Consider the following 22,557-nt stretch of genomic DNA (forward strand, 5'->3'; position numbering starts at 1 on the left):
GTGGTGGGGGCGGGGGTTGTTTGTTTGAGGAAATCGTCTGGGATTCTGGGATAGTGTGTGGGTGTTTATCTGAGTGAGGGTTTGATGGGCCACACCTTTCGGAGTCACTGTGGAGTTTATTTAAAAAGTGCAGAGACTGCCTTTTTTTAAACATTTGTTTATTTTGAGAGAGCGCGCGCATGCGTATGCAAGCAGAGGGGAGGGGCAGAGAGAGGGAGAGAGAGAGAGAATCCCAAGCAGGCTCTGCACTGTCACCTCAGGGCAGAGCCTGACAAGGGGCTCGAACTCATGAACCGTGAGATCAGGACCTGAGTGGAAATCAAGAGTCAGCTGCTCAACCGACTGAGCCACCCAGGCGCCCCGCCCCCAGAGACTGCCTTTGTGCACTTCATGGAGGCCCATTTGACTAGGGCACTGGCTGGAAAGGAAGAGAGGGAATTTGCCCAGAGTGGTGGGGATGCAGCTAGAGGTCAGAAGCTCTTCCTGCCAGTGCCCATCTCAGATTCTGAGCCAGATCATGGCTGTCCCTGAACCCTGGTCGTTTTGAACTACTATATCTGGGTGTTTCCCCTACAAAATCTGATCCCTTTCCCTTCCATTATGTTCCCACGTTGTCCATTAATCTCACCCCCAAATAATCTCTCTCCCAGCTGTTCTTCCTGGTTAGCCTCTCTCCTTGGGATTCTTAGAAGAGGCTGAGGGGGAAAGCTGCCATTCTCTTTATCCTTTTCAGTAGCTTGAGAACATGCATGTTGAATTTGAAGGCGGTTGGAAAACTCCGTGGCTTACCCATGTATGAAACCTTCCTTGGCTCCGCCCAGGCACATCTGCCCGGTCTGCTAAGCCCTTTCCCACCTGTACTGTTTATAGAGCAGAGTATCCATCAGGGTCCCCGAGGCAGGGCTGTTAACTGTCAGCAGGCTGACCAGGTGGCTGGCTGCTAGATTCTCTTCCTTGGAGAAAGCTGTCTTCTCATGTGTATTGCTTTTTGGTTTCTTCAGATTTTCTTCTTCTGCTTCAATTTTTTGAAGCATATCATCTCTGAGGAGTTCTCTGCTCTGAAGACACAGAGGTGAGGAGAAGGCTTTTCTCTCACTCTGGGCAGGGCGCTCTGGGAAGGACCATTCTGGGAAGGGTAGGCAGTGTCTCACTCACTGTCTTAGCCTTGCCTGGCTTCCCTGCCTGCTTGGCAAGCTGACTCTGAGGCCAGGGTAGGGATCCCTGATGACATCTAGTCAGGGAAGAGGCTCTTCTGCCTGTGAGGCAGGGCTGGGGTCTGCCTGCAGTTATACTAGCAGAAGGGCTTTTGGACCAAGGAGTGGTCTCTGGTGACTAAGGGCACACTGCTGCAGGGAAAAGCCAGCCGAAGTACAGGAGGACTCCCGACACCCCAGTCTCTGGCTGAGGCAAATTCTTCTGCCTGCCCTTCCCTGGGCTGCTGCAGCGGTGTGTCTGTGTCGCTGTGCAGCCCACCATCGTGGAACAATCTGCCTCCAGCCTGGGAAGCACAGGAGTCTTGTCTGGCAGTTGCCTTACGACCTCTGTGAGAGTTGGTATCTTTTCTGAATTCACTTGCCTTCCAAATCCAAGCTCCTAGGTGTGTTGGACCAGATTGAACTCTGGGGGGACAAGGTGAAAGGAAGGAGTCAGACTTTGCTGGCCTCTCAGAAGTGGCCTGATGTTTTGCAACACTCTAGGTAGGACATGTCTCATTGAGTTGTCAGTGAGTTGGAGCTTCTTTCCCGGGCAAGCAGCATGCCGGGCACGGGGATGACAAAAGAGCCCCCGGCCCCGAATGTAATTCACTATTCTGGTTTCTGTTTACAGGAGGAAGAGTTTACCAGCCCGGGATGCAGGCTTCACTCTGGAAGATATCTGTATGCTGAGTGAGTTACAGGCCCCAGCAGGTTTCCCTTCCTCTGTGCACATTTCTTAGTATAGACCACACAGGAACTGTTTGTTCTAGAAACTTCTCTTTCCAGCTGTATGGTATGGAAGAAGTGGGGGACCAGTAGTGTGAGAATATAATGTGCTGACTGATGGCACTTGCTTCTTTCAGGACGAAAGGACCGTGGCAGCACCACCAGCCTTGGCAGTGACTTCTCTCTGGTCATGGAGAGCTCCCCAGGAGCCGCCGGGAGTTTCACCTATGAGGCCGTGGAGCTGGTCCCTGCAGGAGCACAGACTCAGGCAGCTTGGTGAGGGGCCAGGCTGGAACTAAGCTTGCTCACAGCTGTGGCCCAGGGCCACCAGCTCCAGGGAGCCCCAAGAACAAAAGGGACCCCCGACAGTAGGGCTGAGAGCACAGCTCCCTGTCCTGCTGTCTCTCCTGGACCTCAGAGGCCAGCCATCTGGTTGGTGAGGGGCACTGTCCGTGGTGGCCCAGGAACATAAAGGACTGGGGCTCTCTGTGAGATGAAGAAAGAAGCTGCCGGGCTGGGCAGACAGGGTGGGGTGAGGGGAGGCTGGTGTTAAGAAGACTCCCTGGAGGAGCTCCCTTGTATCATTTGCCTGGGGGGGGGGACAAGTAGAGAAAAGAAGAAAATGAGAAGGGACTACAAAATGATGATTGGGAATTGGGGACTTGTTGGAGGGTAAACTCCTCTGAGAATCTGATGACTCTGTCTCTAGACAAATGACTCAAAATTTTGCATAACATTTGGAAGGAGGGGCAGTTTCTGAGCTATTAGTTACAAATCTAGCATGTGCTCTGAGGCCAGTAGGCCAGCATTATTTGGATGTCACAGTCCCTCTGAAGACCCAGCTCTTGCTGCCCATAGCCAAGCCTGAGGGAATACTAATGTATACCCATTCTTATGTGGCATTTTCCCAGTAGAAGGAAGGACCGGGCCCTGAGATTTGGTAAAAGTGGGCAGAGGGCTTGCCTGGGGTGGCCCCTTGGCCAACAGCCCTACTCTTTCTACTGCAGGAGGAAGAGCCACTCATCCTCTCCACAGAGTGTGCTCTGGAACCGGTCACAGCCCTCAGAGGACCGTCTGCCTTCCCACCAGGGGCTGGGGGAAGCCAAGTCTTCCAGCTCCTCATCCTCGAACCATTCTGACTTTTTCAGGATGGGTAGCAGTCCCCTGGAGGTCCCCAAACCCAGGTGAGGAGCTCCAAAGCCCCTAATGGTGGAGGTAGTTAGCCCTCCCCTCTTAATAAGCCTGGAGAGTGGGGTTTCAGCCCCTGAGCTGGTGTCTCAGGTGGTTCCTTGGCATGCAGCCTGGTCGGCAGTGTACCCAGGAGGCCAGAGGGGTTGGCCAGGCTTGCAGGCCCACCCCTATTTGGAGGATGTGTTAGTGTTTGGGTAAGAGCTAGTCTGCAGCACTGATTGAAGACTCCTTCCCAGAGCCCTGGCAGATAGGGAATCCAGAAGCTGTACTGGTTACAGTGTGATGAGCAGGGGGTTAGGGCTGCCTCCACCTATTGCCTTTGGCGGGTCTCAGCCCCTGTGCCCTCACATTCTGTTTCAAGAGATGGACCCAGATCCTCAAAGTCCTTTTTGGCCCTCATATTCCATGTCTGAGTTGGAGGGGCGGTGAGGAGAATAGACAGTAGTGAGCTAGGCTAGATGTGTGTGGCTCAGGTGAACCTTGGGAGACTCTACATCTGAGAAGTGCTCAGCCAGATGGACAAGTGTGGCTGGAGCATGCTGCAGAAATAATGTTTCCTATAAGAGATTGAAGCTGAGCACTGGGTAGGTAGGGGCTTAGGACTGAGGGATGGCCTGGCACTTGGGGAAAGCATTTCCTAGCATTGCCATATTTTCTATGTCATACACACAGGGAAAGGATCCTGTGAGTTGCTTTGTTCTCTAAAGTCTTGAGAATGTCTGGCCCTTCTGGAGAGAACAAAGCAGGGTGTGGCTTAAGAGGTCCTTAAGAAATTCCAAGGAGAAAGGGGCATTTAGCATAAAGAGCATGAGCCTTAGAGTCTAGCCCAGATTCGAGCCCAGCTCTGAAATGAACTGCTCCAAAAGTTTCAGGTCTTACCAGCATGCATGTTAACAGTAAGGAAACCAAGCCCCAAAGTCACAGGCATGTTACAAGGAAAGACCTGAAATTTCTGGAACCCTCTTCCCATCACCATCCTCTGGTTTTTCTCCTTGGGCAAAGGCAGGCAGTGGAGGAAGGGTGCCCTTCTCCACACAGGCAGAGGAGGTCAGCTGTAGGCTAGTAGGAGCCCCGCAGAGTGCACGGGCCCAAGGAGTCCCCCGTGCTCACCTTTAGAGGACCCAGAGCACTCACATGTCTGCCAGGGCTATAGCTGCATCCACTAAACAAAGATTATAACTCCTTTGACCCCACAGGAGGTTTGGTGAAGGTGGCTGAGCAGAGCGGGTGCTGGGCAGACAAGTCACAGGCCTGTGCGCGTTCTTGTCCTGTGTGCCCGCTGCCATGGCACCCTTGTCTGCACGCCCAGCTTTCCTCAGGCCTGTTCGAGGGCTGCGGTGGCTCTACATAACCCTCGCAGTTCTGGGCTGGAACTCTTACTCACTGTCCCTACCTCCCTTCCTGCCTGTGCAGCATTGCTAGACAACTGGGAAAGAGACCAGAAGATTCCTCCTATCCTCTCAGGTCCTGCTCCAGTCTCAACTATCCAGCTGCTAGGGGCTCCCGCTGAGGTGGCACTCCATCACCTCTTCCCACACCCTAGCTTTTTATTACCCCTTCTTCTTGCCAAGAAATCCTACTTCTCAATCTTGTGATAGTTTTCGTCAGCGTCACAGTGGTTTTTGCCTGCACTGGGTGGCTCAGACTCTGAGGGTTGGCCCAGGAGAGCTACAAAGGCCCCTCCCTAAGTAGACCGGAGGGCTGGGGGAGTCCTCTGGCCTCACAGCCCTGTGTGCTTGGCATAGTCGAGACTGGGATAGCTGGGCCAAAGTGGGGCACAAGGCCTTGGAGAGGCGTGGGCAGGGCTGCTTTGAGGTGTTTGGCTCTGCCAGTCTATTCTGGGAATGCCTGCTTGGAGCCCAGCTGGTCTGGCCAGGCAACAAGGTTCTGGACTGGGAGCCTGTTTGCCAGAGGTTTTGAAAGACTAGATTATTCAGATTTGGAGCATTCTAATTATGTATTTCCATTAACATTAAAATTAATTTAGTCTCTTTTATCTTAAAGTGCCTGAGGGATCCTGTCATTAGCTTCCCTGCCTGCCTCTCTTAGGTAACAACAGCCAATCAGCTTTTTAATGCAGCAGGGGGAACTGCATGGAAAGAACCCCTATCTGTGACAGCTGAAATTTCCCTCATGATGTGAATTCTCTGGGTTTCATATGCTCCGAATTCTCTCTTAAAGCAGGATTTTCCTATGAAAAGAGTCAGCGAAGCTTTGTTCACAGTTAAGAAGTAGGTGTTGTGCTGGGAAGAAAGTTCTGTGGGGTGCTAATTCTTACCCAGCCCCAACACTGTACTCCTCTCTGAGAAGACTTGTGGCTCTTTTGCATTATTAGTTGCCATGCAGCAGCTTCTGATTGAGCTGCATTTCTGGACTGTTGTTAAATCTCTCATCAGCTACAGGGCTGGGGGCTGGGAGGAGGCAAGACCACTGCTCTGAGCTCATGTGCCTCCCAAGGTCCTGGTTACTAAATGGCTCAGCCCCATGTGGCCTTGGTCTCTGCTCCTGAGTCAGACATCTTTAGGGGTGGGGGGTTGCTAGCACAGCACTGTCCACGCCTGAGGAGGGAAGGTGCCACCACTGAGCCCAGCTTGAAGCCAAGCTGCCTAAAGAGCAGATTAACTTGGCTAAGGGACACCCAGCAGCCTGGTTGAATAGCTAAGTGGAAACATAGGAACCAACTTCTGTTGCCCAGCTAGCTGCTCTTTCCCCATCTTTCACCACATACCAACTGCTCAGTATAACCATTGAGCTCTGTCCTGGGCTGTGTTTAATGAGGCAGAGAAACCAGATTGCTTTCTGCAACACATAGGGTTCCTGTCTCATGTTTAACATTGTCTTGCATGGGACCATAGCTCCAAACCAAGGATGAGTGGTGAGAGGGCATTGCCAGCTTAAGACCCAGAAAAGGGCACTTAGAGCCATAAAAGATTTCTTGGGCTGCTGCAGGAATGCAGTTTCATTCCTTCCATCCTTCCTTTTCTCTTTCTCTCTGTCTCTCTCTGTCTCTCTCACTCTCTCTCTCTCACACACACACAGACACACACACACACACACACACACACACACACACACACACACACACACTGATGTTTGTTTAAAGTGTGGGTTGGGGAAAACTGATGCTTCCCCATTCCTGGAAGCATTCAGTTAGGCAGAGGCTCTGGAACCATCATCTGGAGGCTTGAGGGTTGGTAGGGCATAAGTGTAGATTAGAGGTGACATCCAGGCCCTCTCAAAGTTTGGGATTTTAGGTCTTGGCTCAGATAGTCATTCCCTGCATGACTTCAGACATGTCACTTGAGGACTTTGGGCTTCTGTTTTTCATCTGTGTAATGAGAGGTTTAGATGGGCAACACCCAGGTTCTTCCTAGCTGTGTACCTTCAAGCCTTCTGCATCAGCATCATTTCAGGTGCTTCCAGAGGCAATTAACAGAAAACCCATCTCAATAGATTTAAACAATAAAGGAAAACTTGGTTCTTATGGAAAAGTCCAGTGGAAAAATGACCTTCCGGTGTAGTCTGTTCAAGGCTCCAGCTCCATTTTCTTGTGGTTCTTTACCCTTCCCTTCTTCTACATGCTAGCTCTGCCTTGACAGCTTCCCTAATGGTGAACAGCCACTTCTAGGACACCCTGCTTCCTTTGTCACATCCAGGAATCACAAAAGGACCTCTTTCCTAATCATGGATCAGAAGCTCTGTGCTTTATTCCAGTTGGAAATGATGTGCCCATCCCTGAACCAATCCCTGAAGTCCCTCCCACCCTTTATCAGGAAGGAAGATCAGTGTATCATGAGGCTGGCTTAGGCTAGTCCCAGCTTTGTCTGCCAGCTGTTTGTAACTTGGAAAAATCACTTCCCTGCTGAGCTCAGTTTTTTCATTCCACCTTTAAAGTTCAAGTAATGATCCTGGCTTACCTAAGTTTGGGTTTAAATTACATAACGGAGGGGCGCCTGGGTGGCTCAGTCGGTTGAGCATCTGACTTCGGCTCAGGTCATGATCTCGTGGTTTGTGAGTTCGAGCCCCGTGTCGGGCTCTGTGCTGACAGCTCCAGAGCCTGGAGCCTGCTTCAGATTCTGTGTCTCCCTCTCTCTCTGCTCCTCCCCTGCTCACACTCAGTCTCTCTCTGTCTCTCAATAATAAATAAACGTTAAGAAAAAAAAAAAAAATTTAATTAGATAATGGAGCGTAGTATCTAGCACATAATAAATACTCATCCTTTCCATAAATGCTCAGTAAACAGTTGTGGTAAAGGACCTGTCCTGATTCACATATCTAATGGCATACAGGCCATGTCAGGGCACTAGGCTGCTAGGTAAAAGGCCAGGCCATGCACTCAGGCCAGACCTGTTCATTCTTGCCTCAGCTGTGTGGGTTGGGGCCAGCTCTGCTTGTATGGATATTCTTGTACCTCCTTCCAAAAAGGACTGTCTAAAAGATACCTGCCTGAGTCCTGCCCACACTGGGTGCCTGACAGGAGGTGGGGAAAGATGGGAGTTGTGGCTCTAGTCTCCTGGGCAGAGACAGGAGCCCTCTCAGTTTCAGGGATGTGGACACATGACCTTGGAAGAATCATTGGCTCCACAGTTCTCCAGTTTGAGAATAGCTTGGCCCCATGTTCCCTCTGGTCCTGTAGGCAGGAGATTGGAAGAGCTAGAACTCAGACTTCTTTTTCTGCTGCTTTGTGCTTGAGTAAAGAACCAGGGCAGAAGAGTGTGGAGTCTTGATAAAGCTGGTTAACATACCTAGGTACTGAGACCGTCTTGAAAGTTTTCCTTTTTATTACTCAGGAGGTGCAGTCACTTGTTCTAGTGACTATTTGCTTTCATCTTTAGGTATCTCCTCCAGCCAGCTAATCTGGCACTTAAGAGCACCTCTCTGCTTAGCATAGTCCCTTGCTCTTAAACCCAGGAGCTGAATAGTTGTTTTGCAACCCTTCCTTTGACAAAAGCCTGAAGTAGGAAGATTCATCTGCAGCCTGTGTGCTCACTCTTTTACAAGATGCAAAAGATGGTTGCTTGTTGAGATGGCTTTATGTCCCCCTATTGCTATGTGTGCTGCCTACTTCATTCCACAGCTATCCCTTGGCCACTCCAAACGTGGTTCTTGCCTGGGCGGTGCTAACTGCTGGACACAGGGGGAGTAAAAGGAAGTGCCTAGCTTAGGGGACCAGGAATCCTCACATTCCATGTTCCTGTCATTTTTCCATTGGTAGTGTGAGTTTCTGATAGCCCAGGGAGGGGGGCGGCGAACAAGAGAAACTTACGTGTTTTCAGGAGTGCCCCATCCTACTCAGCATCCCATCTGTCCCCTCAAAACTCTGGTGTTTAGCAGTTGTTTTCCTACAGACCGCTAAAACTGGAAGAGAAACTCTGCCCTGAAGTTTGAACAGTAGATGAGATAGATTTGTGGAGCCATGCTGACCTGAGGGGAGTTATGCTGACTGAAGGCCCAGGATAACCTGGAGGAAGCAGAGAGAAAATACCAGACTGTGGCATGTGGTCTACCCTCTCCTGGGCAGCTGTCTCTTTGATTTACAGACTGCTTGAGCCCTACCAAGTTTCTCCATCTAGAAACAAGGAAACACTTCTTTCTAGGGCACGAGGGGCTTCCACCAGGTAGCAGACCACGTCCTGTTCTCATCCCTAATGCTGCTGTCACAAACCTTCCAGGGTTTAGCAGGAATGATGAATGTGGAAGTCTCTGTGTTGCAGGGGGTTCCTATTCATGGCAGCTTTAACGTAGAAAACCATCTGTTTTCTCTGGTCTCAAGGTGGTTCTGTTGTAGGACAAATCTGTTATCAAACTTGCCTTCAAAAAGCTCTTCTTGCATTCACTAGCTATGGGACCTTGAGCAAATGTCTTCACCTGTCTGAACTGCCATTTTTCTCTCTGTTAGATAAAGATGGTTAAGGATTACCAGAGCAGCAGTACCTGGCCAGAGCATCACTTAGGTGGCAGCTGCTTGAGGATGAGCCTGTGCTGGCCACTTATGAGGGCTGTTGCCTCAGACTAGGAGACCCTGATGCCAGCTAACTGGGTGGGCCAAGTTCGATGAAGGTCCTTCTCTGTTCCCCACACCCTACACCACTATGCATGCTTCTCTCTTTCTGGGTCTCTATAAGAAGCACCTTCTGCTATTCTTGAATAAAGGATCAGACATCAAAATTGATGTACCCTTGGGGATGGAGACCTGGGGTAGCCGATGAAAGAGCCTTGTTTGATGTCTTATTATCTCCTCCCCTCCCCCTCCACTTCCACTGGCTGGACTACTGCCCTGAGACAGTAGAGAGAGGCTAGCTCTCAGCGAGAAGGTGGTGGCAGCAGATGCCCAATACAACTTTCCTCTCCCTGCACACCGCTCCTCTATCTGAAAAAGGCCTGATGAAGCTGTCAAGTTGCCTGCCTGATTCATCCCTTCCCTCTGGGCATAGCCAGTGCTTTTGCTGGGTTGATGCCTCTGAATACAAACTATGGCTTCTGGAAGGTGCTGCAGAGAAAGGGGGGCGGGGGTGGCTCAAGGCTCCCATCACCTTATTCTTCAATCTAGGTCACCACCCTCCACTGTCCCCAAGAGGCTTTTTCTTGCATCACTCTGATAAGACCTCAGTGGCTCCTGGGTTCTGCCTTGCCCACCTTGCCAATCTGCATGCTGGGAGTAAGAGGTGATCCTACATCCCTTGCTCTGGGGGCGTCCAGGCTTGCTTTCCCGCTCTCCCCTCCATTTGGTGCTGTTGAGATTGTACTTGCTCTGTCAGCCACCAGGGCAGGCATGCCCTAACCTGAGGCTTTGGTTGCTGGCTCACCTCTTCTCATTCTGCTTTGCTCTTGTTCTTCTGCTTCTGTCTTTGCACAAAGCATTATCCTCACAGCTGATCTGTCTTACGGTCTGTACTCTTCTTTCTCCATCACAACCTATCCAGCTGTTTTTGTACTTTTGAAGAAAGTGCTTGATGTTACAGAAGCTCCACCAACAGAGCCTTATGGCTATGACCCAGGACCACCATAGCCGCCTCCCACCCCTCCAGGGCCACCCCTGTCAGGCATATTGACTGACTGTGCATCATCTCCCCTCTCTCTCCTCTCTGCCCCAGATCAGTGGACCATCCCCTGCCCGGATCCTCTCTCTCCACAGACTTTGGCAGCTGGCAGATGGTAACAGGCTGTGGCAGTATTCAGGAACGGGCTGTCCTGCACACAGACTCCTCTCTCCCTTTCAGCTTCCCGGATGAGCTCCCTAACAGTTGTCTGTAAGTGTCTTGCTTGAGAAGGCAGGATGCTCCCCTGCCCATGTCAGAAGCTGGTGAGCAGTCAAGAGTGTTGGTTAGGAGTGAGGCAGCAGCTGGCCCCAGGGAGCTGGCCTGGGATCCCTGCCCCTCCCCAGTGGCTCAGCTAAGTACACCTCACTGCTCCTGGACTCCTGAGGTATGAAAGAGGCCTTATGGGCTGAGCAGGAAGTGTGCTACAGAGTGTGTTCATACGCCCCAGCTTCCAAAACTCATCCATGGGTGTCTCAGGGCACACCCTGAGGGAAAGCTGGCTGGACTGTAACTATAGAAGGTTCTATTTCTGTCCAAGGCTTTGCCTGACATGCGAATCCTTTGAAATCAGAACAGTGGGGTAGTGAGAGTAGGTGTATGGTGGAGACCAGAGCCAGAATGGAGTTAGGTTAGCGCGAGGGCTGTGCTCCTCCAAGCAGAATCAAGAGTTTCTTGCCATTCCCTTCCCCCCTTTGTCTTCTGTTTTTGCCTCTGGTCAGGAAAGAGAATTGGACGGGGATACTAAATCCCAAGCCTGTAAAATCCTCTTCCTTTAAGCCTCCAGTACTGGGCTTCCAACTCTTGTGTATCTGCCTGAGTGGCTGCCCCCTGCCTGCTCTACTGCTTCATGGGTCCGGCAGAGGAGAGCCCCTGGTGGCCTGGGAAGCAGGGCCTGCCCCTCCCCGCGATGGGCTGAATGAACTTCAGGTGCTGGGGATTCATCATCACCACCAGAATCCTGCTCATACCCACTAGTGCTGACTGGCCGGAGGCGAGTTGCCCTGGGCAGTTATGAAGGATCAATCCCTGCTGAAGGCAGGCAGAGACTGGATCTTAGGATTCTAGGATGGAATTGGCCCAAGAGCCCTCCCTAGAAGAAGCAGACATCTCTACCCCTGCTTGTTAGCACCCCTCACTTAACTGGCATTAACCACTGAAACAGTGATTTGGAACAGATGAGAGTTCCAGCCCCAGATCCTACAATTTATACCTTGGGTAGCTCTCTGATGTCCTAGCCAACCCTCAGGGTCTGGGTGGTTCCCAGGGGAAGGCTAGGTTCTGAGTTATCTCATGGCTTCCAAAATTGCAGTGTAGAGGTGGGGTCAGGGTTGATTCCTGGTGAAGTCACACAGTATGTGGATTTAGTGCTTGGGCTTTGTTATCAGAGAATTTAGTCCAACTCCTAGCTGCTCTGCTTACCAGCTATGTCATTCGGTGTCAGCCCTGACTTCTCTGAGTCTGCTAGTTCATCTCTTGAGAGGGACTGGCACTAGAGTGTCTCTGCCTGCATACCTATTGCCTGCTGTGTATCCTCAAGTAGATCACATGTTCTCTCTGGGCTCCAGTTTTCTTATCTCTAAACAGGCTGATCTCTCCCCCTTCTGCCTCCCAGAAATCAGGGGCAGTAAGAATGCACACATATAGACCTTTGGATATTCTATGTGAATACAGACTAATCTGAATCTCTCCCGGTTATATGCTGTAAAGAAAAGCTGAAGAACACATGGCCTCCAGCCTATAGGACACCTAATTAAAAAGTAAAGGAGATCTAGGGCCACACATCTCCCCCAAGTGCCAAGAGAAACTTGGGAGTTGTTCACGGTATTGCAGGAATACAGTATCAGCTCCATTTTCTTAGTGCTGCTGCAAGAGCTACTTCACTTTCCTTCACCCTAGAACCTGCTGCTCCTTTCTCTGTCTCTCTCTCACACTCACTCACCCACTCATATATACCACTCCCACCAGTGTACTTTCCCTAGGTCTCTCCTCCCCATACCTACCCTAGGACTGTCATTTATCTTCATACCTACCATCTGTTTCCCCCAGGCCCCAGGGTGCAAGTCATTTGGGCTTGAGAATTGGAGACATTGCTGCTACTTCTGACAAATTCCTGGGAGGGATTATGCAGGGATTGGTCTCTTAGGGGAAATTTTGGTATAAGTTAGTGGTCAGGGCTAGTTGTGATTTTTAGGTGGATGGGAACATAAGGGCTCATGTCATAGAAGTCTGACCCCTGGAAAAAGCCCTCCAGGGGACAGTTACAGTGAACACCACGTGAGTTCCTGACCTTTCCTCTGATTCCATGTCCCTCCCACCCCTAGGCTGCATACCTTTTAATCCATAGGTTGCGTGTGGCTGGTACTCCTCTTCTATTAGAGACCTTTCAAAGTGTCAGGTAGCTTCATTCTTTGATAGGCCTGAGTTTTCATGTACTTGTTCCCTTTCTTTTTTTTTTTTTTTTTTTTTTAACTTGTTCCCCTTCTTGACTTATAGTTACAGGGCAGGGAGAGAGGAGAGGCTTCCTGTCTTCCACCTGTGATCAGTGTTTGTAGAGGACACTGAAAGAAAAGCAGATGGAAGCAGAACAGGAATCCTGCCAGAAAAGCCAGCACCCTCCTAGCAGTTTGCCTGGGGATCACAGTGACTGAAGATGTAGGTAGAGCCTCAGGGGCTTTCAGTTGAGGGCCTCTCCAGAACACTGCCAAGAGCTCTCTCCCAGGATGCTCCAGGTCCTGGCCTCAAGAAAGCTGAGGCCGTTGGTCAGCCAAGGCCTGGTGCCTCATCTTGTGGTCTCTCCTTAGGTCTATGATGTGTGCCTCACATTACTCTTACTGAGGAACGGGAGCCAACAGTTGGGGCTAACTCCCTCCTGCTTACCTTCCCCTCCTCCCCAGTGCACCAATAAAACATGCAGCTTCTAGGCGGGAACAGTAGCCTGACAGCTGAGGGGAACAAGGCCAAATATTTGTGGCCTGAACCCCAGAGGTAGTATGGCCACGGGACAGATGCTGGCCTTGAACTTTCACATGCAGAAGGATAGGTGGTGTGGTATAATCATGAGGATGTTGGATTCTGCCCCAGGGTAACGCACTCATTCTCCCTCCTTCCCTCCGTCCTCATAGGCTTGCAGCCCTCAGTGAGCGGGAGACTCGGCTGCAGGAAGTACGCTCAGCTTTCTTGGCCACATACAGCAGCACAGTGGGGCTTCGAGCAGCAGCCCCCAGTCCCTCTGGTGCCATTGGAGGCCTGCTGGAGCAGTTTGTCCGTGGTGTTGGACTCCGGGGCACCAGCAGCAGCACCTTATGAAGTAACCAGCCCACAACAATTTCCTGCTCCTCTCACCTGAGCCCTGAGCAGAATCAAAGCCATGCCCGGACAAGGGGTGCTTCAAGATAGGGGGAAATCTTCTCACTCCTTCTCCATCATACACATGGCAGCCCCAAAGCCAAGCAGGGCCAAGGACAGGTTCTCCAACCCCCAGCTTCCTCACTGGTGATCACCACCCCTCTTGTCACTGCCTTTCACCCACCCTAGTCTTTGTTGGGATTCCCATCAACTCTCAGAACTGTGGGGAAGCTCCCTGGGGCCTTGTGAAGGCTGAGACCTCACGAAAGACTTCCCTCTTCCCATTCTTGTTTCCTGGAGAGGAGGGGATCACCTGCACTGAGAATGAGGCAGTTTGACACAGATCACAAAATAAAATCTTTTTGAACAACTGCTCTCTTGCATTCTCATTTGATTGCTGTCTTTGTAGGGTTATTTGGAAGGTTCTTACTGTTCTTCCTTGTGCAGGAAGGAATTGGGGTGGGGGGCAGGTAAAGCAGAAAGACAACTGAAGACAGGGTTGTGCCTCCTAACTCCTGACCCATGAAAATCTCAGTGAGATGAGGACATGTAGTCACAGGTGGTTAATGTGGGAGCAGTGATTCTCAGACATCAATGGACCCTAGTCATGTAGGAAGCCTATTCACACAGATTCCCCAAGTACTAGAGGAATTTAGACGGGGTTGCTGAGACCTTCAATTAGCTAGGAATGGGTAGGGGTGGAGGATCTTTCATTTTTAACAAGTTCTGCAGGCAGCACAGTCCTGGTACAGGTGACTAGGAGCCCCTGCCTTACGGAGCCCTGACTGGTGGAGGGACTGGCTTCTGGGGCTTTGGAGACAGTAATTGATGTGGGGAGAATGGACCTGGCTGACTACCACTCTCATCTGCAGTGTGACCTAGATAGAGTAGATTGCATCCCCACAGTATGTCTGCATCTCTAATACCATGAAGTCAGGGTTCAAAGACATGGGCAAAGGGCTTTTCATAGGGCTCTAACAGCCATTTACTGAGCTCTATCTCTTCACACAAAAGAGGTCATCAGTGTGACTGCCCAGAGGAGGGAAATAATAGCAGTGAACATATTTTGAATACTTACTGTGTACAATCCCCTGAGCTAAGGATTATCTCAAAATTTTACATCACACCAAGTAGGTACTATTGTAATGAGACTGGGCCACAGAGACGTTGAGTAACTTGCCCAAGGTCACACAGCTAGTAAGAACAAATGTACCGTCCTCCTATCCGGAGACCAAAGCAGGGCGGAAGTGGGAAGGGGGAGAAGTAGATTGTTCAGGGAGCAGTTCAGGAAGAGGAAACGTCCCCAACGCCCACCAGGTGCCCCAAACCATTCAGCACCGCGGACAGCTCTCAAAGGGTTTTTGGGTTTCGCCAGGGAGAAATGCGCTGGGAGGGACTCCCAAGGTATGAGCTGGACTTGGGGTCGGGGTTAGGTTCCCGGCAGGCTCGAGGCTGCTCCAATGGGGCGGGGGCCACCCGCAAGGCCGGGCGGGGCTATGTAGCCATCTGGAGTCACTGCCGCCGGCGGCCACAGTCAAGGCGCGACAGGCGGGAGTGCAAGCAGGGCTGGAAAGAGTGCAGCCGCCGCCGCCGCCGCGGCGGCACAGGGGCCGGCCCCGCCGCTGCCGCCGCACCTAGCCCCGGCGGCCCCTGTCTTACAGCTTCCCGCGGTTCCAGCCACTCGACCAGCCATGTCTCTCAGCGGAGCCTCTGAGCGCAGCGTCCCGGCCACCAAGATTGAAATTACCGTGTCCTGCCGGTGAGCGGCCACGCTGGGGAGGGCGTAGGCACTACCCCTGCCCCAATCGGCTGTGGGGCTCGGCGCCAAGAGCTAGACCCCGGGGGAAAGAAGATTTCAGGGCCGGAAAATCTGATTCAGACTTAGGGGAGTCGCTGGCAGGTTCGGGGAGGGGGTTTCTTTAGACAGCTCCACCCGCAAAAGAGGGTTCAGCCTCCGGGTTCAAGGGACGGGTCACGGGGATCCAGTAGGATCTGGGCCTCAGGAGGACAAAGTTCTGGGTCTGACCCTCTTTCCTGGGCCCTTTAAGACAGTGTGGATGCATACACCACGGGTCTTGAGCTGATATTTCCGGTGCTGTCCAGGGTGCTGACAAGGGGGGGCCTCCCTTCCCCCTCACGTCCCCACCCACCAGTAATGAGGGAGGGAGATGCGATTTGAGCCCCATGCCTCCCCGGGGTTCCGAACTGAGGGCAGAGTCCAACCGGGGCAGAGTCCAGGCACTGGGCTCCAATATGACCCACCCTCTTTCCGTCTGTCTCTTTCTCTAGGAATCTGCTGGACCTCGACACCTTCTCCAAGTCCGATCCCAGTAGGAGGCGCCAGGGATGGGAGGGGGAACTGGGGTCTGGGCGCGACTGAGGGGCGGGGAGGGGTTCAAGCCAATCTGACATCCCTCCCCACCTCCACCCTTGCCTGCAGTGGTGGTGCTTTACACGCAGAGCCGGGCGAGCCAGGAATGGCGAGAGGTGAGTCCTAGAGCCCTCTCCCAGCCAAGAGCAGCCCCCGGGGAATCACCTGCCCCCTTGCAGGAGACATGCTGACTCTCCCTCCACCCCCTATCCAGTTCGGACGGACAGAGGTGATCGACAACACGTTAAACCCAGACTTCGTGCGCAAATTCGTCCTCGACTACTTCTTTGAGGAAAAACAAAATCTGCGCTTTGATGTGTAAGCCCTGCCCAGAATCCGGGGTTGGACCGCTCCCCAACCTGGATCCAGGAGAAATTCTGGCAGACCCTTCCCCGGCCAGACTCCCGGCCTGGTTCCTCCACCAGGCCATTGGATCCCACTCTGAAGGCCTCTACCTTAGTTTTAGCTCAGTCTCCAGGTCTAGCTTGGTTCTGCCCTTAGGTCAAATCCATTCCCCAGACCCGGTTGGGCCCAAAGCTTTGCTCCCTAATTTGGCTCAGGCTCCTTCTAGGCCCCTCCGGCCGGTGATATGACTCCACCCCCACCAGGTCCCAGTCTTGGCCTTGCCCCAGGCCTGATTCTGTGACCGTGATGCCCTAAAGGAGATCCAGATTGAATTCGGATGCAAGGTCACTCCCTCCTTCCACCCAAAATTTTAACCAGTATTCAAAACCTGACCCCTTTTCCCAGCTCTCTCCCACCAGCCCCGCCTTATGCTGGTTGCACTCTCTTCCCAGGTACAATGTTGACTCCAAAACCAACATCTCCAAAACGGTGAGCGAGCAGAGCATCCCCTGGTGGCCTGGCCAGGCACACAGGAGGCACTCAGTGTGTTAAATGACCCTCCTTAGAATTCTCCTATCCCTCAACCCCAACTCTACCCTCTTGGCCCCAAACCCACCCTCCTGGCCCTCCTTTCCTGCTCCTGCCTCATGGTGTCCCGCCTGTGCCTTTTACTCACTGTTCCTCTTCCTTCTCCGCCACCTCTCGGACATACAGAAGGTGAGGCTGAACGGGGCTGGCTGTGGGATGGGGCGGGGGTGTGGAATGGAAGGTGAAGTGTGGGATGGCATTGTGGAGAGCAGTTTAAACTGGCAGCAGGACCAAGCAGCGAAGCTGGCCTGGGGACTCCTCCTTTAAAGCACAGACAGGACAATACTTCTAGCATTCTGCCACCTTGGAACACCCTCGTCCAAGCAGCAGTACCACCAGGGCTGGGCTGGGACTCTGCAACCCTGGCCCCTCCCGGCCTTCTTGACTCCATGTCCTGGTGCAGGATTTCCTTGGACAAGCGTTCCTGGCTCTGGGAGAGGTGATCGGAGGCCAGGGCAGCCGTGTAGAGCGACCCCTCACGTGAGCTGAACCAGAAGGGGTGCTGGGGAAGGGTGGGTGCCTCCAAATTTTCCTCCCAAAGATGCTGCTGACCCAATAGCAGTGGAGGCTGGAATTCTCCCTGGTTGGGAGCTTTCAGTGGTTCCCCATCACCTCCTCCCCCACTCCCCCACCCCACCCCCACCCAGGAAAGACCAATCTCCACCCAGGGCTTTGTCCAAGTCAGTCTCAGGCAAGACATGTCTTGTCTTGTTCTCAACCTCTCTCTCTCTCTCTCTCTCTCTCTCTCTCTCTCTCCTCACTCTGTCCCTCTCTCCTCACTTTTTCTAAGTCTGATTCTACCTTTCAGGTCCACTTCCAAGCTCTTTTCCTCCAGGAAGCTTCCCCTCACTAAATCAAGTCCCCTGGAATTTCCATTACATTCACTTACTGAGTATTTATTAGCATGTTTTGTATGCCACACCCTGTGCTAGGCACCAGGAACTTATCCATTCCATAAATACTACTGGGCATATACTCTATGTCAGCCACTGTTCAAGGGGCTTGGGTTGTAATAGTGAACAAAACAAAGGTTCCTACCCTCAAGAAGATTATATTATAGAAGAGGGGGAGAAACTGTATAAAATAGACATAATAAATAAGTAAATTATATATTAGAAGACCTTAAATGCTATGGAAAAAAGGCAAAGTAGAGCAGAATTAGGAGGATCGGAAATGCTGGGTGGGTGGGATTTGCAATATTCAACAGAGTGCTTGAGTAGGCTTTATGGAGGGGTAACTTCAGAGCAATGACCAGGAGGAAGTAAGGAAGTGAGCCATGCAGATATCTGGAGGTGGAAAGCAGAGGAAGCTGCCAGTGCAAAAGCCTGATATGTTCAGAGAGCAGTAAGGAGGCCAGTGTGGCGGTAGCCAAGTGAGCAAGGAGGAAGAGGAGGTGAGATTGGAGAGTTAACAGTTTAGGGCCTTGTAGCCACTGTAAAGACTAGCTTTTATTCTGAGTTGGGAGTTACTGGAAGGCTCTGAGGAGAGAAGCGACATGATCTGACCATGTTTTCAAAGAATGAAGCTGGTGCTGGATTGAGAATAAACCTTGGGTGGACAAAGGTAGTAGCAGGGCTCCTATTGGAAGACTATTACAGTAATCCAGGAAGGTAGCAGTGAAGGAAGGAAATGGTCAGATTCTGGATACAACTTGAAAGGGGAGCCATCATGATTCCTGACAGATTGAATATGGATGTGAGAGGAAAAGGGGAGTCAAGGATGACACCAAGGCCTTTGGCCTGAACACCTAGAAGGATGGAGTTGCCATAAATGAGATGGTTAAAAAAGGAGACTAAGAAGGAGCATTAAGGAAGTAAGAGGAGGACCAAGAGAAGGGGGTATTATCCTGGAGGCAACGTGAAGGTGTGCATTGAGGAGAAAGTGACAAGCCATGTTAAATGCTGCTCCAGATCAGAAGTTCTGAAGGAAGAGGTGGGGGTGACAGTCTGGTTGGAGAGGTTTAAAAGAGAATGGAAGACAGGAATGAGAGTCAAGGAATCTTTTAAGAGGTTTTGCTGCAAAGAGAAGAGAAAAGGAGGAGTGGTTAGCAAAGGAAGTGAGGTCAGAATAGGTTTGCATTTTTTAACATGAGAAAAATTATACTACATTTGTATGTTAATGGGAAGGATCCAATAGAAACTGAAAAATAGACATAACTTAAAAAGGAGAGAATTACTGGAATGCTGTCCATGCACCGGCAAGAGTGTGTGGAATGTAGCACACAGTGGAGGGATAAATAGGCACATGGATAGTCATTTATAGCAACAGTTGCGTGGGTGAAGATACTGGAGGCAAGGTAGGTGTGGTGGGAGGTCCGTGGACATTCTCATCTGGTTGCTTCAGTCTTGTCAGTGAAGTAGGAAACAAGGTCATGGGCTGAATGAGGATGGGGGAGGAGGAGGCTTTCCAGGTTTGAGGAGAGAAGAGGAGTGAAACTGCCATCTAGCAGAACTGGCGAGTGAAGTATGATTAAGGACCCTCTTGAGGTTTGTGGTCATGCTTTAAAATGAGACCAGTTAGGGACACCTGGCTGGCTCAGTAGAGCACGTGACCCTTGATCTCAGGGTCATGAGTTCAAACCCCATGTTGGGTGGAGAGATTACTTAAAATAAATAAATAAATAAATAAATAAATAAATAAATAAAATGTAAAAGAAGAAATGAGATCAGTTAGCAAGATTTGTGTTTTCCTCTGACCACATTTAGTTGCACGGGTGCAGCATGGCTTAGGCAGAGAATTGTATTTAACTAGGGCTGTGGTTCTGCCAAATAAGTATATTGAAGTGACAGAAGAGCAATGGATAAGGGGTAGAATGCAGGGGAGTGATTATTATAATCACTGACTGGAATTCACACTGGGTCAAGGGGATGAGGGAAAACATTAAGGAGGCAAAGAACAGAGAGAAAGCTGAGGATCAGAGACTTGGTCCTGGATGTGTAGGTGAAGAGTCCCTGTATTCCTCACACTCTGTCTTTTTAAAGCACAAAGAGTCAAAGATCGAAAGAGCCAAACAAATGGTTCAACATTCATGTTAAAAACGATGAAAATCACATAGCAAGTTGGAGTCAGGACTTACACCCAGGACACTCCTGACCTAGATTTCTCTCTGCATACTTTGGATCCCTTTGGGGAATTAGGGTTCACAGGCCCATATCAGCAAGGCCCCCGATCACTTGGATACCCAAGGCAAATGGGGATGGGTGTGTCCTGGTATGTGCCCAGGACGCATGGAAGGATCCCTTCTTGGGTCAGGAGAGGATAAGGCTGCCCTTGTCTTTTTTATTTCACTCTTCACATTCATTTCACTCTTCAGAAATCACACCATCTTTGATCTAACAGAACAGCCCTTTGCCCAGGTCTGGATAGAAATTCCTCTCCCTCATTCAGGACTGCTACATCACACTCTACTTGCCTGTCAGCTTTGACATTCCACTGGCAGCTCTCTGAGGGCAGGGTCTACCAGAACTGGAGAGTACCATCCGGCCAATTCATACCTAGCACAGTGCCTGGCATATGGTAGATACCAAGGTCTGCTTTGAGAAGTATCACCACCTTCAATATCAATAAAGCCTCCCAATTGCTTGTCCTTCCATGTACTCATTCAGATCTTTTCATAGACCTGAGAGGTGGGAATTATTCCCATTTCATAGTGGAGGAAACTAGGACCAAAAAAGGGGAAATAACCTACTCAGGATTCTAAATCCTATGTCTTTCCTAAGCTACCATTATAACATGTCCACCTAGGCTACAGCAGCCCCTTCCTTACAGACCTTAGACCCTCTTCCCAATCAAAGGCAGGGCCTTCCCCACCAGGAAAAACCCAGGACAGAAGGGGATACATTTAGGGGACTGTCAGAAAATTGCATATTGAATCCCTGGCCCACTCACTCCCAGATTGGTTTCCCCAATCTTCATTGCCTACTCTCCCTCCCCTCACAAAGAGGACTTTTCTGCTTCCAGGGGTGTACCAGGCAAGAAGTGTGGGACCATATTGCTGACTGCAGAGGAGCTTAGCAATTGTCGGGTCAGTAAGGGCCATATGCTAGACCCACAAGGCTCCCTTCTCTCCCAAACCCCCTTTAGTGGACTGTTTGAAGCTATGAACAATTTGGATGTCAACAAGCCAAACTTCATCCCTAGGACATTGCCACCATGCAGCTGTGTGCAAACAAGCTGGACAAGAAGGATTTCTTTGGGAAATCAGATCCCTTCCTTGTGTTCTATAGGAGCAATGAGGATGGCACGTGAGTCAATGCTTTCTCCAGTGGCACCTACCCCTCCCCAGCTGTGGCCATGGGCCCATTATGGCTCTTAGGCTAGATGTGGGGCATCTTAGACTCCACTGGGTCCTGAGCCCAGAATTCACTCAAGGCAGCGGACAAAATGTGTTTAACAAGTGGGGAAATCCCAGGAATCTCCAAGAGTATGAGGACCTATCTCTGGGCTCAGTCCTACCCCCAATGCAGGCTCCAGTCCTCTTGCTCCTCTCCAGGTTCACCATCTGCCACAAGACGGAGGTTGTGAAAAACACACTGAATCCTGTGTGGCAACCCTTCAGCATCCCTGTGCGGGCACTGTGCAATGGAGACTATGACAGGTCTGCTTCAGCGTAAGCTAAGGATTAAGGGAACAAGGGTATGAGAATGGGGTTCCTGGCCCCAGAATGATGGCAGAAGTAACAATAGTTTTGGAGGATCCTGTTTGGCAAGACAGAGTTTGGGGCATGGAGATAGGTAAATGGGGAAGCAAATGGATGGCCACATAGATGGACAGGAGGATGAATGGGTAGATGGGTAGATGAAAGGACAAATGAACAAATGAAAAACCAGATACATGGATGGATGGTTGGATGGATGGGTAAGCTGGTGAATGGATGGATGGGTATATGGATGGGTGTGTAAGAGGCTTGGTGTGTCAGTATAGTGGGAGATGAATGAGTGGATAACAGATAAATGGATAAGTGGAATGATGGGCAGATCAGTGGATGAATAGATGATGGATGGATTAAGGATGAATGAGTAGATGGATGGGATATGAGAGATTGTTACATGACTAGAGAGGCAGAGGGATGACTGAAAAAGCAGGAGAACAAACAGTGAAAGGTAGATTGATGAATGGATGGTAGATGGATGGAAGGATCATTGGATGAATTGTCTGATTAATAAGTAGGTGGATAGGCTGACCATACGAGCTAATAAATGGACAGTATGAAGACAAGTAAGTGTGTGGGTGGAAGGATGGATGGGTACATAAATGTATGGCTATATAGATGAATGGATGATCAGATGGACAGACATCAGATGGTTGGGTGTTTAGTTAGATATATGAATGGACAGACAGATGGATGCTTGCATACATCAGTAAGTCAGTGAAAGCCTGGATGTATAGTTATTTGGGTAGATAAAGATAGGTGTTAATAGGTAATTAGATTGGCAAATGAATGGGTAAGTGGATGTCTAGATGGGTAGATAGATGGTTGTCTGGATTGTAACAGATATATGGACATACAGGAGGACTCAGGCATGGTAGTTAGGAACAAAGTGTTTGGAACCAAGATGTTTGAGGGGTTTTTTTGTTTTTTTTTTTTTGTTTTGTTTTTGTTTGTTTGTTTGTTTGTTTTTAAGATGTTTGAGTTTTAAGTTTCAGCTTAATCACTTACTAGTTATGGTCCTTAGTCAAGTTTTTGTCTTTTGTACCTCTTATCTAAAAATAAGAATAATAGTACTTTATAGGATGGTTGTTAAATTAAATGAGA

The 22,557-nt window shown here is 50.4% G+C and overlaps 2 protein-coding genes across 11 annotated transcripts in view; both read left to right on the plus strand.

Annotated features, from left to right (window-relative positions):
• MTMR14 (myotubularin related protein 14) overlaps window positions 1–13,872 on the plus strand; it is a 45,031-nt gene extending 31,159 nt beyond the window's left edge. Inside the window, exons 14-19 of one of the 3 annotated variants that reach the window (XM_045493722.1) lie at window positions 1,002–1,072; window positions 1,828–1,886; window positions 2,060–2,198; window positions 2,930–3,106; window positions 10,208–10,363; window positions 13,276–13,872. In XM_045493722.1, coding sequence (XP_045349678.1) covers window positions 1,002–1,072; window positions 1,828–1,886; window positions 2,060–2,198; window positions 2,930–3,106; window positions 10,208–10,363; window positions 13,276–13,459 — 786 coding nt within the window. In that variant the 3' untranslated portion in view covers window positions 13,460–13,872. The remainder of the gene's footprint in view (window positions 1–1,001; window positions 1,073–1,827; window positions 1,887–2,059; window positions 2,199–2,929; window positions 3,107–10,207; window positions 10,364–13,275) is intronic. The other 2 variants (XM_045493724.1, XM_045493725.1) reach the window with 2 other exon arrangements.
• The window catches only part of CPNE9 (copine family member 9), a 31,097-nt gene continuing 11,533 nt past the window's right edge, over window positions 2,994–22,557 (plus strand). Inside the window, exons 1-11 of one of the 8 annotated variants that reach the window (XM_045493727.1) lie at window positions 2,994–3,106; window positions 15,160–15,257; window positions 15,788–15,828; window positions 15,939–15,985; window positions 16,084–16,187; window positions 16,667–16,703; window positions 16,929–16,931; window positions 17,206–17,282; window positions 20,763–20,826; window positions 20,943–21,046; window positions 21,295–21,399. In XM_045493727.1, the coding sequence (XP_045349683.1) occupies window positions 15,190–15,257; window positions 15,788–15,828; window positions 15,939–15,985; window positions 16,084–16,187; window positions 16,667–16,703; window positions 16,929–16,931; window positions 17,206–17,282; window positions 20,763–20,826; window positions 20,943–21,046; window positions 21,295–21,399 (650 nt within the window). In that variant the 5' untranslated portion in view covers window positions 2,994–3,106; window positions 15,160–15,189. Of the gene's footprint in view, window positions 3,107–14,782; window positions 14,903–15,159; window positions 15,258–15,787; window positions 15,829–15,938; window positions 15,986–16,081; window positions 16,188–16,666; window positions 16,704–16,928; window positions 16,932–17,205; window positions 17,283–20,762; window positions 20,827–20,942; window positions 21,047–21,294; window positions 21,400–22,557 lie in introns of those variants that run through there. The other 7 variants (XM_045493726.1, XM_045493728.1, XM_045493730.1 and 4 more) reach the window with 7 other exon arrangements.

Source organism: Leopardus geoffroyi, chromosome A2, assembly GCF_018350155.1.
Source record: "Leopardus geoffroyi isolate Oge1 chromosome A2, O.geoffroyi_Oge1_pat1.0, whole genome shotgun sequence".
In the NCBI taxonomy this organism is placed as follows: Eukaryota; Metazoa; Chordata; class Mammalia; order Carnivora; family Felidae; genus Leopardus; species Leopardus geoffroyi.